The sequence below is a fragment of the Suncus etruscus genome, chromosome 1 (genome assembly GCF_024139225.1).
Source record: "Suncus etruscus isolate mSunEtr1 chromosome 1, mSunEtr1.pri.cur, whole genome shotgun sequence".
In the NCBI taxonomy this organism is placed as follows: domain Eukaryota; kingdom Metazoa; phylum Chordata; class Mammalia; order Eulipotyphla; family Soricidae; genus Suncus; species Suncus etruscus.
In genome coordinates this window covers 85,550,146-85,566,832 of record NC_064848.1, presented here as the reverse complement: position 1 = coordinate 85,566,832, position 16,687 = coordinate 85,550,146, and the positions used below count along the sequence as shown (strand labels likewise).

The following is a 16,687-nucleotide window of genomic DNA, read 5'->3' as shown; positions in this document are numbered from 1 at the left end:
CCAGTTTACCACATGCAAGGCAAGCAGCCTGCCAGCTGTACTATGGCTTCAGCCCCATTTTAATTTCAGATAAAAGAAAGAAATTTTCATGTAACCTGACTGATGACAGCTTGCTATACACAACTAGGTAAGCAAGGTGCTGACTATTTTTCACACTGTAAAGTTATCTGTAAAGATGAGAGAGAATGATTTGGGGTTGGAGAGATAACATGGAGGCAAGGCGTTTGTCTTCCATGCAGAAGGATGGTGGTTTGAATCCCGGCATCCCATTTGGTCCCCCGAACCTGCCAGGAGCAATTTCTGAGTGTAGAGCCAGTAGTAACCTCTGAGCACTGCCGGGTGTGACCCAAAAGCCAAAAACCAAAAAAAAAAAAAAAAAAAAGAGACAAATGCTTTCTTCTCCAAACTTATAAGTACAAGACAGATCTTGTATTTTGTGGTAGAGCCTGTGAAATCAGAATTAAGCTGCTCCTACTCAGCATTATAGACACAAAGGAAGGGTTGCCTCAAAGCTAAGGCAGTCTGTCCTTAAGATGAACACCAATGGGGCCAGCGTGGTGGCGCTAGAGGTAAGGTGTCTGTGTCTGCCTTGCCAGCGCTAGCCTAGGACGGACTGCGGTTCAATCCCCTGGTGTCCCATATGGTCCCCCAAGCCAGGAGCGACTTCTGAGCGCATAGCTAGAAGTAACCCCTGAGTGTTAATGGGTGTGGGCCCCCCCCCAAAAAAGATGAACACTAATTAGGAAGAATGTACTGTACTGATACTCAAAAGAGCAGTGAAGGAAGTAAGGACGTTTGCCTTGTACACCACAGACTGGGGTTCAATTTCTGGCTCCCATAAGTTCCCCAAAGCCTGCTAGGAATAACCCCTGAGTGTTTCCAGTTGTGGTCCAAAAACAAAAATAAAACAGCAGTGGAACTACCTGGCTCAAAGGGTTTGGGTCCCTGTATGGTTCTGCCATGACTTAAGACTTAATTTCACTGTCTCTTCACATGATTGTCACCTCAAACATTAAAGGTAGCTTACTTACCTCCAGCTGAATTGATCACCAAACCAGAGAACAGTACTTCCACTTTCTCATAGCCAAAGTAGAAGGCCATAGGCTGCCAAAAAAACCAAAATATTCACTCAGAAATGAGAGAAAGTTCTAAATGAAATTTTAGGTAAAGAAACTAATACATTAGAAATATTTATTGGGGGGCCTGGAGAGATAGCACAGCGGCGTTTGCCTTGCAAGCAGCCGATCCAGGACCAAAGGTGGTTGGTTCAAATCCCGGTGTCCCATATGGTCCCCCGTGCCTGCCAGGAGCTATTTCTGAGCAGACAGCCAGGAGTAACCCCTGAGCACTGCCAGGTGTGGCCCAAAAACCCAAAAAAAAAAAAAAAAAAAAAAAAAAAAAAGAAAAAGAAAGAAATATTTATTGGGGCCGGTGAGGTGGCGCTAGAGGTAAGATGTCTGTCTGCCTTGCAAGTGCTAGCTAAGGAAGGATCGAGGTTCAATCCTCTGGCATCCCATATGGTCCCCCCAGGGGCAATTTCTGAGTGCTTAGCCAGGAGTAACCCCTGAGCATCAAATGGGTGTGGCCCAACCCCCCTCAAAGAAATATTTATTGAAGTGAAAAAAATCTTTTCTTTATTTTTCTTAGGCCAGAACTAAACTCAAAATTTATTATCCAGGGGTCAGAGAGGTAGCAAGATAGCAGTGATAGGGTATTTGCTTTGCATGTATCTCACCTGGGACGGAACGGGGTTCAATTCCCAGCATCCCATATGGTCCCCTGAGCCTATCAGAAGCGATTTCTTTCTTTTATTTAATAATTATTTTATTTATTTACTTATTTACTTACTTATTTATTTATTTATTTATTTATTTATTTATTTATTTATTTATTTATGGTTTTTTTTTTGGTCATGCCCAGCAGCACTCAGGGGTTATTCCTGGCTCTGTGCTCAGAAATCGCTCCTGGCAGGCTCAGGGACCATATGGGATGCTGGGATTCAAACCACCATCCTTCTGCATGCAAGGCAAACAACTACCTCCATGCTCTCTCTCCTGCCCCAATGAGCAGATTTCTGAGCACAGAGTCAAGAGAAATCACTGAGTGCCATCCAAGTGTGACCCCCAAACAAAGATTATTCGTTGTAAGGTTCCCTACCCTCAATGCCCTAAAGCTTTTTTTTTTTTTTGGTTTTTGGGCCACTCCCGGCGGTGCTCAGGGGTTACTCTTGGCTGTCTGCTCAGAAATAGCTTCTGGCAGGCACGGGGGACCATATGGGACACGGGGATTCGAACCAACCACTTTTGGTCCTGGATCGGCTGCTTGCAAGGCAAACGCTGCTGTGCTATCTCTCCGGGCCCTCCTAAAGCTTTCTGTTGATGGTCAGACCCCCCTGCCCATACCTGGATGAGCAGGGGTATCTTGAATATGAATAAAGAGCAATAGAGTTTGGCTGGGGGGAAGGGAGGAAAGACAGAAGCAGGGAGCTAGAGGAGAAGCAGCTTGCAAGAAGCTGCTTGAAATAAGCTGAGCATAGAATCCATGTGAGGAAATGCACATGATGGGTAGGGCCATAGAATAAACAGAGCTGTCTTTTTTTTTTGTATTTTTTTTTCTTTTTTTTTTATCTTTATTTAAACACCGTGATTACAAACATGATTATAGTTGTATGATTACAGTCATGTAAAGAGCACCCCCCTTCACCGGTGCAACATTCCCACCACCAACAGAGCTGTCTTAATGAAACTTTTAACCAACTGCATGTTGAAAGGGCTAAAGGAGCCATGCTGAGAAAGGCCTCACTCAAACACATGGATATTAGACTTTATATTTTATATTAAAACAACAACTCAACTTTTTAGGCCATATCTATGGCGCTCAGAGTTTACTCCTGGTTCTGCTCTCAGAGATCTCCTGGGGGACTATATGGAGTGCTGGGTATTGAAGTTAGCTAGGCCTCGTGCAAGGCAAGTGCCCTACCTGCTGAATCCAACTTTCCATTTTTTGGTGTTGGGCCACACCCAGAAGACTACACAGGATATATTAGCTGCAGACATTGATCTAGGGCATGGGTGTGACCCACAAGCACTGAACATGGGGCATAGTAGTTCCTCAACACGAAGTCAGGCATGAGCTTCAAACTAATCAAACCCTAAAGTCTCTATCTGTGTGCCCACTTACTAGCCCTGGCTGCCTCAGTGATACTTACCATCATCATATGTCCGTCACCATGCTCCCCTCCTCCGTGGTGTGAGGATGAGGTCGTTAAGTGATGGTGAGATGGTGGCATAGTGCTATTTTGGTCCGTGGAGCTCATCCCCATGTGGTGGTGGGAATGATGATCCATTTTTCCAGTAAAAGCTGAGTAAGCAGAAGATTCTGAAAAGAAAATTCATAATGAGTTAAGGCTACAAAATCTCATTTTTCTGGTGTAGAATTTAGTTCAATGAACTAAATACACCACTCAAAGTTTTCGTCATCTGCTCAGCAATTTGTCTCAAACTCTATAGAAAACAACAGAGGAGGGGCTGGTGAGGTGGCGCTAGAGGTAAGATGTCTGTCTGCCTTGCAAGCGCTAGCCAAGGAAGGACCGAGGTTTGATCCCCCAGCGTCCCGTATGGTCCCCCCAAGCCAGGGGGGATTTCTGAGTGCTTAGCCAGGAGTAACCCCTGAGCATCAAATGGGTGTGGCTCAAAAACAAACAAACAAAAAAAACAACAAAGAGGAAATACATCCTCACATAATAGGACCAATATTCCAGATAAAACTAAAACAGAAAAACACCCCCTCCCCAATATCAAAAACAAATTCAGGTACACAAATTCTCAACAAAATGCTAGCAGATTGAACTAAATATCAAAAAGGTCATAACATGACCAAGTGGGTTTATTCCAGCCATTATTCCAAGGATCCAACAACTAATGTAACACACTGAACGAAACAGTCTTTCTCATAGTGGTTGATATAAGATGCCTGGAAACGGGGTGGTACTCTGTTAGTTCATTTAAAGTACTTGGGGGGGTGGGGAGGATGCAGAATAACTGTTGAAATTTAACTCTTTAATGTTTGTTCTTGACATCCGGATTAGAGATATTTTTGGAGACTTGTGGCAAGGAAAATGCAAATAATTGGGACTATTTAAAATAAAGCTTAGTGCAGGATGGGAAAATAAGTTAAAGGTCTAGAGTCCAGACCTGGCATATGGAGGGCCCTTCCCTGGCACCAGTAGCCTCTGATAACTGGTGGGTACAGCCTGGAAACCCCCACTAAAAAGCTTTTGTATGACAAAACATACTAACAAAGAGCAATAGCAAAAACAAAAGACAAAAACAAAACACAAAACAAAACAAAACAAAAAAAAAGAAAAAACAAAGAGCAACAGCACAGCGGTAGGGTGTTTGACTTGCATGCGTCCAATCCTGGACTGACCAGGTTTGGTTCCTGGCATTCCATATGGTCCCCTGGGCCTGCCAGGAGGATTTCTTTTTGTTGTTGTTTTTGGGTCACACCTGGCAGCACTCAGAGGTTACTCCTGGCTTTATGCTCAGAAGATAGTTTTCTAAATGGGAGAAGATTCTTACACACCATACATCTGATGAAGGTTTATAAAGGGAAAAAGGGTAGAAAGTTGTCTATAAAAAAGTGCATTTGCACTGCACCCAACAATGCTCAGGGATTACTCCTGGTTCTGCTTGGGTGACCATAAGGGATGCTGGGACTGTATCTGGGTCTGTCACAAGCAAGGCAAGTGCCATACCTATTGTATCTTTCTGTTCCCCTAAATTTTTTTTTTTTTTTGGTTTTTGGCCCACACCCGGTGGTGCTCAGGGGTTACTCCTGGCTGTCTGCAAAAATTGAGATGCTTTCATGTCAAGGTACCTAGAGGAGGAAGGTACCAGATAAAGACTTCACTAGTCTTTTTTTTTTTTTTTTTTTTTTTTGGTTTTTGGGCCACACCCGGCGGTGCTCAGGGGTTACTCCTGACTGTCTGCTCAGAAATAGCTCCTGGCAGGCACAGGGGACCATATGGGACACCGGGATTCGAACCAACCACCTTAGGTCCTGGATCGGCTGCTTGCAAGGCAAAGGCCACTGTGCTATCTCTCTGGGCCCCCTAAAATATTTTTTAACAAAAGCTACAGACAGAGCTGGAGAGATAGTATGCATAAGGATCATTATGGTTAACTGACCAAGAATTTAAAATCTAAACACTTAATATTTTTGCAGAATCATTCCTTCCTTTAATACAGATGTTCACCACAGTTCAATCCTCCAGCATCTCATATGGTCCCCCAAGCCAGGAGTGATTTCTGAGCTCATAGCCAGAATTAACCTCTGAGCGTCAAAACCAAAACCAAACCAAACAAAAATACAAATGTTCAACTGTATGTTCAAATTAAACAGGGCTAAGATGTCTTGAGTTGCAGGAAATAAATGGATAAAGGATGTGATTAATGCAATGAAGACCGTCAAGATACTGAAATCCTAAATGTCATAATATAAACAAGCAGTCAGATAATTTACTTCAAAAGGAGGGTATGTTTAATCAGAATGTGAAGAATACATTTTCACGTAGGACAACCAGGGCTTGAGCTAATTTAAATGGAAGAAAAGGTCAATTGATGCCCTAGGCAAGCAGTGTGCTCAGAACAGAGATTGGTATCAAAGCAAAAAGCACCAAACAAGGTAGAAATTGGATAACCTATATTCAATTAAATCTAATACAAGTGCATCATCAGCCTTGATCCCATGTGAGTGCTGGACCACATAAGTTCATCTATGCCCAACCAAAGACTCTCATTGTCAGTAGGTTGGGAGGGGCTGGAGATTGGGATGCTGAAAAATGAGGAGAGGTAAGTATCGGTGGGTTCCCTGTATTTGTCCCTGTTAGAAACTGATAGAACAGGACTGCAAAGATGACTGCATTTAGGGGAATATGACATTTGCTCACAGGCAGCTGACCAGATTACTCCCTGGCATGGCAAATTGTCGCCAAAATACAACTAAGAATAACTCATGAGCTTCACAGGGTATGAACCCAAACCAAAGAAAACAAAACCAATTTAAAAATCAGAGAAAACAGGTCCAAGATGGAGTGGTTCAAGCTTGGCTGAACGTAAAACTTAATATCTAATTTAACCTTCAACCTTACTCTTAGTAATCTTTAACCCATCAGGACTTTACCAGGATCAAGACTAGTGAAGTGGGCCCGGAGAGATAGCACAGCGGTGCTTGCCTTGCAAGCAGCCGATTCAGGACCTAAGGTGGTTGGTTCGAATCCCGGTGTCCCATATGGTCCCCGGTGCCTGCCAGGAGCTATTTCTGAGCAGACAGCCAGGAGTAACCCCTGAGCACCGCCGGGTGTGGCCCAAAAACCAAAAAAAAAAAAAAAAAAAAAAAAAAAAGACTAGTGAAGTCTTTATCTGGTACCTTCCTCCTCTAGGTACCTTGACATGAAAGCATCTCAATTTTTGCTTATAACCGGATCAATATTCTCTCATTGATACAAAGTGCCATTTCATGTAATCCTCTCTGTCTCAGTCTGTCTCTCATGTTTGGGCCACATCCAGCAGGACTCAGGTTACTCCTGCAGGCTCAGGGGACCATATGGGATGCCAGGGATCGAACCTGGGCTGGCTGTGTAGAAGGCAAACATCCTACTTGCTATTATCTTGCCCCACAATCCATTTTCTTTACTAGCCTGTTTTTACTGTTGTCTAACTCCAGAATTGCAATAAAGCCAAGCAAGCTTCATTTTTTAAGACAAATCCCTCTGAAAATCCCTTTAAATTAAAAAAAATCATAACTCCCTTAAAAAAATTGTGGAAGGGTGTTTAGAAACTTTGAGGCTGGGACTCATTATCATAAGCCTGAGAGTACCCCTTGTTATTCACTTAATCCAATATTGATCCTGTTCTTACAGAGCCAAACAGTTCAGAGCCACTAATTCAACAGTAAGACAAACTGGTTATTGAGAAAGAAAAAATAAGAGGAAGATTCCCTGGTGTGATTAATATGGGGAAGGAAGGTGAAAAGTAATCCTTTAGATACAGTGAGTAGGTTTACTTCAAAATCATGAATATTCACACATCTAAATGAGCCTCCAACTTCCATACTATCGAGGCTAAATTCAAGAATCTTCTGAGCAGGGGTCGGAGAGATAGCATGGCGGTGGGGAGAGATAGCATGGCGGTGGGGCGTTTGCCGCAATTACATGCAGAAGGTCGGTGGTTTGAATCCCCGCATTCTATATGATCCTCTGAGCCTGCCAGGAGCGATTTCTGAGCATAGAGCCAGGAGGAACCCCTGAGCGCTGCCAGGTATGACCCCAAAACAAAAACAAAGAATCTTCTGAGCAAACAACAACAAATGGGATCAGAATGATAGAATAGCAGTGGATAGGGTAGGACATTTGCCTTGCACATGGCCAACCCAGGTTCTCTGTCTGGGATCCCATATGGTCCCTGAGCCTGCCAGGAGTGATTTCTGAGCACAGAGCTAGGAGTAACCAAGTGTGGCCCCAAAACCAAACCAAACCCCAGGAAAACAGAAAGATTGTGATGTTCATTTGAGACCTCATACTATGTTTTGTTTTGGGTTCATTCAAGTTTCTTTAAAGGACACCTACTAACTTTATCCAAGAGTGTTATTCAAGAAATGTTTTTCTGGGCCGGAGAGACAGCATGGAGGTAGGGCATTTGCCTTTCATGCAGAAGGTCAGCGGTTCGAATCCCGGCATCCCATATGGTCCCCCAAGCCTGCCAGGAGCGATTTCTGAGCACAGAGCCAGGAGTAACCCCTGAGTGCTGCCAGGTGTGACCCCAAAACCAAAAACCAAAAAAAAAAAAAAAAAAAAAAAAAGTTCTAATTAGCTCCACACCTCCATTCTCTTTCTAAGAATTAAGTGCAAAATTCTTCAGGAAGTTGCATAGTACCTTAAAGTTTCTTGATTTACTTTCTGTGGAAAAGTTGGTAATGTTGAGACAGGAAGGTAGCAGAAACTTTATATTCTATTAATTAAGTGGATTATTTACCCCTCCCTAAATGGATTTCTTTTTTTCTTTTTTTTTGGTTTTTGGGTCACACCGGCAGTGCTCAGGGGTTACTCCTGGCTGTCTGTTCAGAAATAGCTCCTGGCAGGCACGGGGGACCATACGGGACACCGGGATTCGAACCAACCACCTTTGGTCCTGGATCGGCTGCTTGCAAGGCAAACGCCACTGTGCTATCTCTCCGGGCCCGTAAATGGATTTCTGTATAAGAAAATTTATATGCATGTCAAAGCCAGTATAAAATTCCCCATTCATGTTTAAAACAACTACCACACCCCCTTTTCTTCTTTTCTTTATTCCATCTAGTCAAAATCACAAATTAAAGATCCTTTAAAATTTGGGCTGGACAAAACCCCTAGTTCAAGGACAATATAGGGTTCCATAAAGCCGCAAAACATGTCTAAAACTCAACTATCACCTGTTGTCTTCAAATACCCTTGTTTTCTTTCTTTGCTTTCTTTTTAAAACATAAAAGAGTCACATGTATCTCTTTTGTATATCTCAGATGTATTCCCTTAACGTCTATAACTCTTTTCGAATATCCTCATATAGTGACAATTTTGCCCACTATATTAGTTATTTGTTCGATTTTCCCCTGTGAGATCTGTTTTATAAGCAATACTGGTAGAAAAGTAACTCTGTATAGATTTCATGTTTATACCAAGTTACGGAAAATGTTGGACTTTATTTGTTGGCCCCCAGATGCACCAACAATATCTTGTGGCATTGCTTCTCCTTTGCATAGGCACATTAAAATGGGAAAATAATACATATGCAAACAAGTTCTTATCTAATAGAGATGGGAACACAAATTTGGTAATGCAATTAGGCCTTTTACCCTGAACATTGGCATAATGATTTGGCTCAGGCCTCAGAAGAATGGGCATTGCCCACACACACCTGAACAATGGGTACCATCTATGGAAACAACCACAATTGTCTTTAACATTACCAGGATCCAAGCCTCTACCAGAGAAGACCTACCACTGCTTTGGCATTGAATTACTCCAAAGAGTGCTCCCAACACCCAGGGGACTCAGCAACAGTCTACATGCAGGGCAGATCGCTCTGCATTTAATGATATGCTGAAACTAGAGGATGCTCCACATCAGCCTGACATCAATGAAAGAAACACACAGAATTCAGAGTCTTTAAATATAAGAGTCTGATACCAACAATAGCTAAAGTATGAAAAAGTTTCACCGGGACCTTGAGAATGACTGGAGTTGGATAGACTGGTATGCCTGGAACCCAGAGTCAGTCTTATGCCAATAAACTTCTGGGGTGAGGCCTTTTTGTAATCAGGTCAAGGATTTTTTTTTTCCATTTTCTCCATTTTTCTGGACCTATGCAAACATTGGCAATTGCCACTATCACACCTTTACTATATATTTTTTACTCTTATCCTTTAAGGAAAAAAATACAACTTACTGAACTTAAAAAACAAATTACTGGGCCTGGAGAGATAGCACAGTGGTGTTTGCCTTGCAAGCAGCCAATCCAGGACCAAAGGTGGTTGGTTCGAATCCTGGTGTCCCATATGGTCCCTCCGTGCCTGCCAGGAGCTATTTCTGAGCAGACAGCTGGCAGTAACCCCTGAGCAACGCCGGGTGTGGCCCAAAAACCAAAAAACCCCCCCCAAAACAAAACAAAACACAAATTACTGTAGTAGAATGCCTATCTCGAATACAGGCAGGGGATGGGAAGGGGGGAGGGGGTGATGTTGCACTGGTGAAGGGGTTGTTCTGGTTATGACTGTAACCCAAATATGATCATGTTACTTAAATAAAAAAATATACTTAAAAAAAATTTGGGCTGGAGAGATAGCACAGTGGTAGGGCGTTTGCCTTGTACACAGCCGATCCAGGATGGATGGGTTTACTTGCTGGAGAATAATAAAAAAGATTTCCTCTCTTCCTGCCACCAGACATACTGAAAAGTTCATCTAGACAGTCGTTTTTGTTTGTTTGTTTGTTTTATAAAAGCATAGTATTTCTTTTTTTCTTTCCTTTTTTGGGGGGGTCACACGTCCTGGCTCTGCTCAGAAATTGCTCCTGGTAGGCTCAGAGGACCATTTGATATGTTGGGATTTGAACCACCATAGGTTCTGGGTCGGCTGCATGCAAAGTAAACACCCTACCTGTGCTATCTGCCTGGCCCCATCTAAAAGCATAGTCTTTCTAATAAAAACTAATTTAGGGACAAGTAGGAATTTAGCAAGAAGGTTAAAATTCTGATGCCCTTTCACAGGGTCAGATTTTATTTCTAAGAGGTTTAGAGTAGTCAACTTCATTCTTTATTTTCCTAGTATTGCACAATGTTGAATAAGAAACAATAATTCATTAAGACAACCCATGAGGATTAGTCTTAAAAAAAATAAGGTGCAGAGGTCACATCTGCCACATTCTCCTTTAATTCCCATGTAATCTGGAGCCTGGAAAGAGACAGACAGACTGCCTGCAGTTGTCTTCCCTGACTTTCAAGAAGGGCGTTTTCATGAAAAAATCTATTAGGGTCATGTTCCTGTGAAGTAAACGAAGAGAGCTCTCTATTTGCTCTTATGCTTAGTCTAAATGATTATATAGTGACTTACATGCAAAGATATGGAAAAACTCAAAGTAAAAAGCAGTGCACTACCATAAACTGGGAGATTCATACTTTTGGACTATGTTCACAAGATCAAGTGATCAGTTTATATGAGCTAATCCTGCTCTTTCGATAATCCATAAGAAGTCAGCAGAAATTCTGAGAAACGAATCTGGCTTAGTTAAGTAATCATATGTAGGTGAAATAAAGATTTTCTTGATGACTTTATTAATGCTACCTTTGTGTTGCTCTTTAGGGAAGAGGTAAAGGTGACAGGAATAAAGGAAAGAACTCGATACTATACAGTAAGTGGGATTTGAGTGTCTGCCCATAACTTTGTGTTCTGTTCTGAAATAGTTTCCAGCAAATGGGAGCCTCCTCTTGTTCCATTCATCCCCTAGGCCTGGCCTTATAATTCATATTCATAATTATATGACTATAGCCCCACAATCCTTTTGGATATTTTAGCTATCTTTTCTTGGCTCATATCCTGGAGAAGTGATCATAAGGTGCCTAATTTAGTAATCATGTGCAAAGGGTATTAAAATTTTAATGAAGGGGCCAGAGCAATAGCACAGTGTCCCACTGTGCCTTGCATGCAGATTGACCCAGGTTTGATCCCTGGCAGCCAGGGGTTGTAATCTCTGAGCACCATTAGGTGTCTCCCACCCTCAAAGAATTGAATGGAGCAGAGAAAGAGTATAGTAGGTTGGATGCTTGCCTTGCTGACCCAACTTTGATACCTAGAACCCTGTCTAATCCCAAGCCTACCAGGAGTGATCCCTGAGTTCAATCAGGAGAAAGCCCTGAGCACAGCTGTGTATGGCCTTAACACCAAAACAAGCCCCCCACCCCAAAAAGAGTCAAAAAAAGACACTGAATACACTGTGATTTGCATAGATTCACTACCAAGCCCAAGGCTCCCTCAAACCCACTGTATCATTGTACTAAATGCAGTAAGTAAAACAATGCAGGGTATATAGTGAACTAGCACTACAAAGTATACTATTTTAGTCTAAAGCAGTGCTTCTCTATTTTCTGTCATGCCCCCCAGGAAGAAGAAAACATTTTTCATGCCCCCCGTGCGACTGTAAATAGTATCTTTATTAAAAAAAACTTTAACCTGCAAAACAAAAATATATATAATAATTTGAGATGATTTTTTAATCATAGGTGATGTCTGGATTAATGGCTACAATGAGCACATTTTGCAATGCATAGCTTTTCGAAGCAGGGTTTGAAGCAGGACACAGCAACATTCAAGTCCAGAGACACACAGAGACATAAACACGGGGCTTAGCTTGTTATGACAGTATTTGCCAAGGTCAAATGTGCCCCCCTTTATGGAGTCCCTGGGGGGGCATGCCCCACTATTTGAGAAGCACTGGTCTAAAGGAATCCCTTGAGAACACATTTCACGAAAAGAAACCAATAGTCTATGCACTCTCAAATAATAGCAGAGTCTAGCGGTAGAATTACTCATTACCAGACTAATAGGCTGCATCAAAAGTAACCAACTGTCAAAGACATAAAGGGAAAAACTACTTCAAACAATTATACTTAAAAGTTAAAAAGCCTTCATTTATGAGGCCAATGATCTAGGTGAACAAGAAAAGCTGCATGGATTGACAAGTTTCTAGAATAAAAGAGCAGCTATGAATTAGAGTGGATCTTTAACTCATGTTCTTGGTTAAAACCAAATGTTTCATCTATTTCATTAAAAGTAAAAGGTAAGGAAATGCATTATAACCATCTATAAAAAGGACAGAAAGGGACCGGTTTGATTCCAGGCATCCCATATGGTCCCCCAGCCTGCCTGGATATCACTGGGTGTGGCCCCAAAATAATCATATTTACTGACTGGTTCAAGGTAAACCTTTCCTATCATAAATTTCATCTTTCCACATTCCACTTTACCTTATGAAGCTGCTCAGACTGAGCAAAGGAGATGAGAAACCTGTTGGAGGGCAATTGTTTTCCAAAAGAAACAAACTTTTAAAAAAGCCTCTGTCCAATTTCCAAATCATCTACATCTCTGGGTAACCATGCATGGCACAAGCTATTACCGCTTGAGCAGTGAAACAAAAAGAACTAATTTATTTATTGTTTTTTTTTTTTGGTTTTTGGGCCACACCCGGTAACGCTCAGGGGTTACTCCTGGCTATGTGCTCTGAAGTTGTTCCTGGCTTGGGGGACCATATGGGACACCGGGGGATCGAACCGCGGTCCGTCCAAGGCTAGCGCAGGCAAGGCAGGCACCTTACCTTTAGCGCCACCGCCCGGCCCCTAACTAATTTAAACTAGTGAATGAGGACTGTACAAGGCAAACCAATTTATATTTTAGGACTTTATTTTTACCAACAGTAAAAACACCAAGTCATGGGGCCAGAGAGATAGCATGTAGAAACACGGTGGTTCAAATCCTGGCATTCCATATGGTCCCCCGAGCCTGCCAGGTGTGACCCTAAAACCAAAAACAACAACAACAACAAAACCTCCCAAAAAACACAAAACACCAAGTCTCATATGATTAATACCCACACCTAAAACTTAATTCTATTTTTTTCATTGTAGTTTCCATACAGAATGCTTTGCTATCATCATCCTTTTTCCTTTTTTTTTTTTTTTTTTTAATTTTAAGTTTCTGAGTCATACTTGGCAGTACTTGGGGACTAAATGGGATGCTGGGAATCCTGGTGAGCTACATATAAGCCAAGTGCCCTATGCACTGCACAATCCCTATCCTAGATTATATCTCTTAGTCCCCTGCATTTTCTAATATTATGCAAAAAAAAAATTACAATCAATGTTTGCTGAAATAAATGGTTTTCCTCTGTTTTCCCCTAGAACCTTAGACAAAAGATAAATTTCCTACTCTGTGAATAACATACTAGGTAAAATTTGATTACCTTTCTACTATCTTAATGAGTCTGAAATGATTTTTTTTGACAGATGCTTAGAAACTAATCAATATAATACTTTATATTGAGTAGCAGCGTGTAGAGCTGATATATTAAAAATAGGTAAGTTGAGATTTTCCAAATGAAGTGTTCGAAGGTTATTACAAATTCATTTTGTTCTGATTTTGTGGAAGACCAGAGTAGGAGCTCTGTGGAGAGCTCACCTAACATTTCCATATTCTATCCTAATTTAAATTTGTACAGTCAAATATTTGTTTTATAACAAATGAGCAGATTGGGCCCGGAGATATAGCACAGTGGCATTTGCCTTGCAAGCAGCCGATCTAGGACCAAAGATGGTTGGTTCGAATCCCGGTGTCCCATATGGTCCCCTGTGCCTGCCAGGAGCTATTTCTGAGCAGACAGCCAGGAGTAACCCCTGAGCACCGCCGGGTGTGGCCCAAAAACCAAACCAAACCAAACCAAAACAAAACAAAACAAAACAAATGAGCAGATTAACCAAAAGCTTTTATCTATTTCTTTTTTATTTTTTTCTGGTATTTGGGTCACACCTGGTGGTGCTCAGTGGTCACTCCTGGCTCTGCACTCTGAAATCGCTCCTGGCAGGCATGGTCCCATGGAATGTGGGGATTTGAACCACTGTCCATCCTGAATCGGCTTCCTGCAAAGCAAACACCCTACCACTGTGCTATCTCTCCAGCCCCAACTTTTTATCCATTTCTAAAAGTGAAAGGAGGAAGAAAATACATTGTCTACTAATAATCTTTAAGTGGATTAAAATGTCAAACATTGAATCTTTTTTCCTTTTTACAAGTGTTTTGGGTATTGCTCGGGGGTTATTTCAGCTACCTATCCTGCCCCCAATGCAGATTCTCTAGATTATTTCTAGGACACTAAACAGTTCGAAGTATAATAAGGGAAACTGCATTATAAAAACAGCAAGATGAGATCAATTTCAGTGTTTTTTGTGTGTGAGGCCAGAGATACAGAACAGTGGATTAGGTGTGTGCCTTGCACAGTCAACCAAGGTTCAATCCTTAACACCCTGATATCTTCCCCTGACAGTGGAGTAGAGTCAGGAGTAAGCCCTTAGCACTACTGGGTATGGTTCAAAAACCAAAAAACTGGAAAAAAAGTTTTTACACAATATACCTATAAAGCAAATAATTACATACCACCGTAACAACTGATGTTAAGAAATAATGGTATTTCCTTCCTACAAATACAAATTCCATGATCTTATTCTAGTTACAGGATAATTCTTCTTTTTCAATCCCTAATCTGAAGATTCACTTAGCCTGACTTTTTCACCCCAACTACTCGATCACAAACATGGATTTGTCCAATGATATTCAGGGCCCTTATTCTACAGGACAAGGAGAAATCAATCTACCTATGGTATGGCTCAAAAAAATTCTATTACCTACTAACTACTCTATTGTTTACTGACCTCTTCGTTCTGAAATCACAGGTTCCTGTAAAATATAACTCTCATTCAACCTTTCTGCTTAGTTTGTGTTCCAGCTCAACCAGCCCAATAGATAAGTTTTTAGTAGTCCAAGGGCAGATCCCAGTTTTTCTGATACCTTTGTTCATATTGTTGCTTCCACCTGGTATATCACCCTACCTTCTTTCAATGCAGTAAATCCTTAGAGGGAAGAGAAGGTAAATCAGATAAAGGGGTGGATTACCATATCATATACCTATACCTGTTATCAACCAATATTACTTCAATAAAAATATAAACAAGAAACTTTGAAGTCACTATATGGAGCGTCTCTATGTAACTGTTGAAATGTCATTAGGCAATTTGTCAGGCAAGAACCCTCCTTCATAAGAAAACAAATACAGATGAGCCAAATGAATCAGAGTTGCGCTCTTTTCCCCCACAACTACCGCCTGCTCTATGTTGGGCTTCATAAGTAGAGAGTGTAATCAAATCAGAACCACACATGACAGACCATTCCCTAGGTGCTGACCATTTGCTTGTATTTTTGCAAGCTATAGGTTTTTTTCTGGCCACACCTGGTGACGCTCAGGGGTTACTCCTGGTTATGTGCTCAGAAATCGCTCCTGGCTTGGGGGATCATATGGGTCGCTGGGGGATCGAACCACAGTCCATCCTATGCTAGTGTGCACAAGGCAGATGCCTTACTGCTTGTGCCACCGATCAGGCCCCATGCAAGCTGTAATTCTTATCTTGAGCTGTACTAATTTCTGTCTAAGAGAAAAGAAATCTCAGTATCTTCAGCTTCTAATAAGGAGAGGCCAGAATGTAGCCCAGGAATTGACACTTGCTCCATATGAAGGAGGTCCTGAATTTGGTCTCCAGAATCAAGAAAAAGAAAAAAAAGAAAAAAAAAAGTTTATTTAGTAGTAGAAACTTTTGTCAGTGAAATACTTATTTGTTGTTCATTGTTTGGCATCCTGTGTTACACACTTATTCTTGTATATTTCTGTTAGTTTTGTGTTTGGACTATCTGTCAGTGCTTACTACTATTTCCACAGTCAGGGACCACTCCTGGACCATAGAGGTGCTGGGGTTGAGCCCAAGTTGGCTGTATGCCAGGCAAGTGCCCAATATTTTTTGGGGAGGGGTGCTTGGGCCACAGCCAGCTATACTCAGGGGCTACTACTAGCACTGTGCTCAGGAATTATTCCTGGAAGCATTCGTACCTGAGTCAATGATGCAAGGCAAACAACCTCTACTATTATTCCGGCCTAGTCCTTATATTTCTTTCTGGCATGTCTTTCCCTGTAAAATTCCTTTTTGTCCTCCCATTTCTGAATATTTATAATGTTTATAGCACGTACAATGTAACAGAATTACATGGTCCTGTTATTGAGTCTATTAAATCCTTGTGATTTTCCTTTAACAAATTTCTTGAAATTCTATTGTTCGATCTTTCCCCCTCTCCCCTTTCTCCAGTGCAGGGAAAGGGTTTAATTGGGTTTGGCTGAAGGCAAGGTAGCACCTTTAACCTCTTTGCTATTTCTCAAGTATCCCATTAGACCTTTCCAAAGTTCCAGAGGGATATGCTGAGGCAAGACACTATTATCCTATGTCTTTGATAAAACACTTTATATTTGTTTTTGGGGGCACATCCAGCAATGCTCATGGGGTTACTC

At 41.6% G+C, this 16,687-nt stretch overlaps 1 protein-coding gene across 1 annotated transcript in view; it reads right to left on the bottom strand.

Annotated features, from left to right (window-relative positions):
* Positions 1 to 16,687, bottom strand: part of SLC31A1 (solute carrier family 31 member 1) — a 36,317-nt gene that overhangs the window by 3,509 nt on the left and 16,121 nt on the right. The window contains exons 2-3 of the mRNA XM_049784967.1: positions 3,209 to 3,378; positions 1,032 to 1,104 (exon numbers count right to left, since the gene is read on the bottom strand). Of these exons, the coding sequence (XP_049640924.1) occupies positions 1,032 to 1,104; positions 3,209 to 3,346 (211 nt within the window). The 5' untranslated portion in view covers positions 3,347 to 3,378. The remainder of the gene's footprint in view (positions 1 to 1,031; positions 1,105 to 3,208; positions 3,379 to 16,687) is intronic.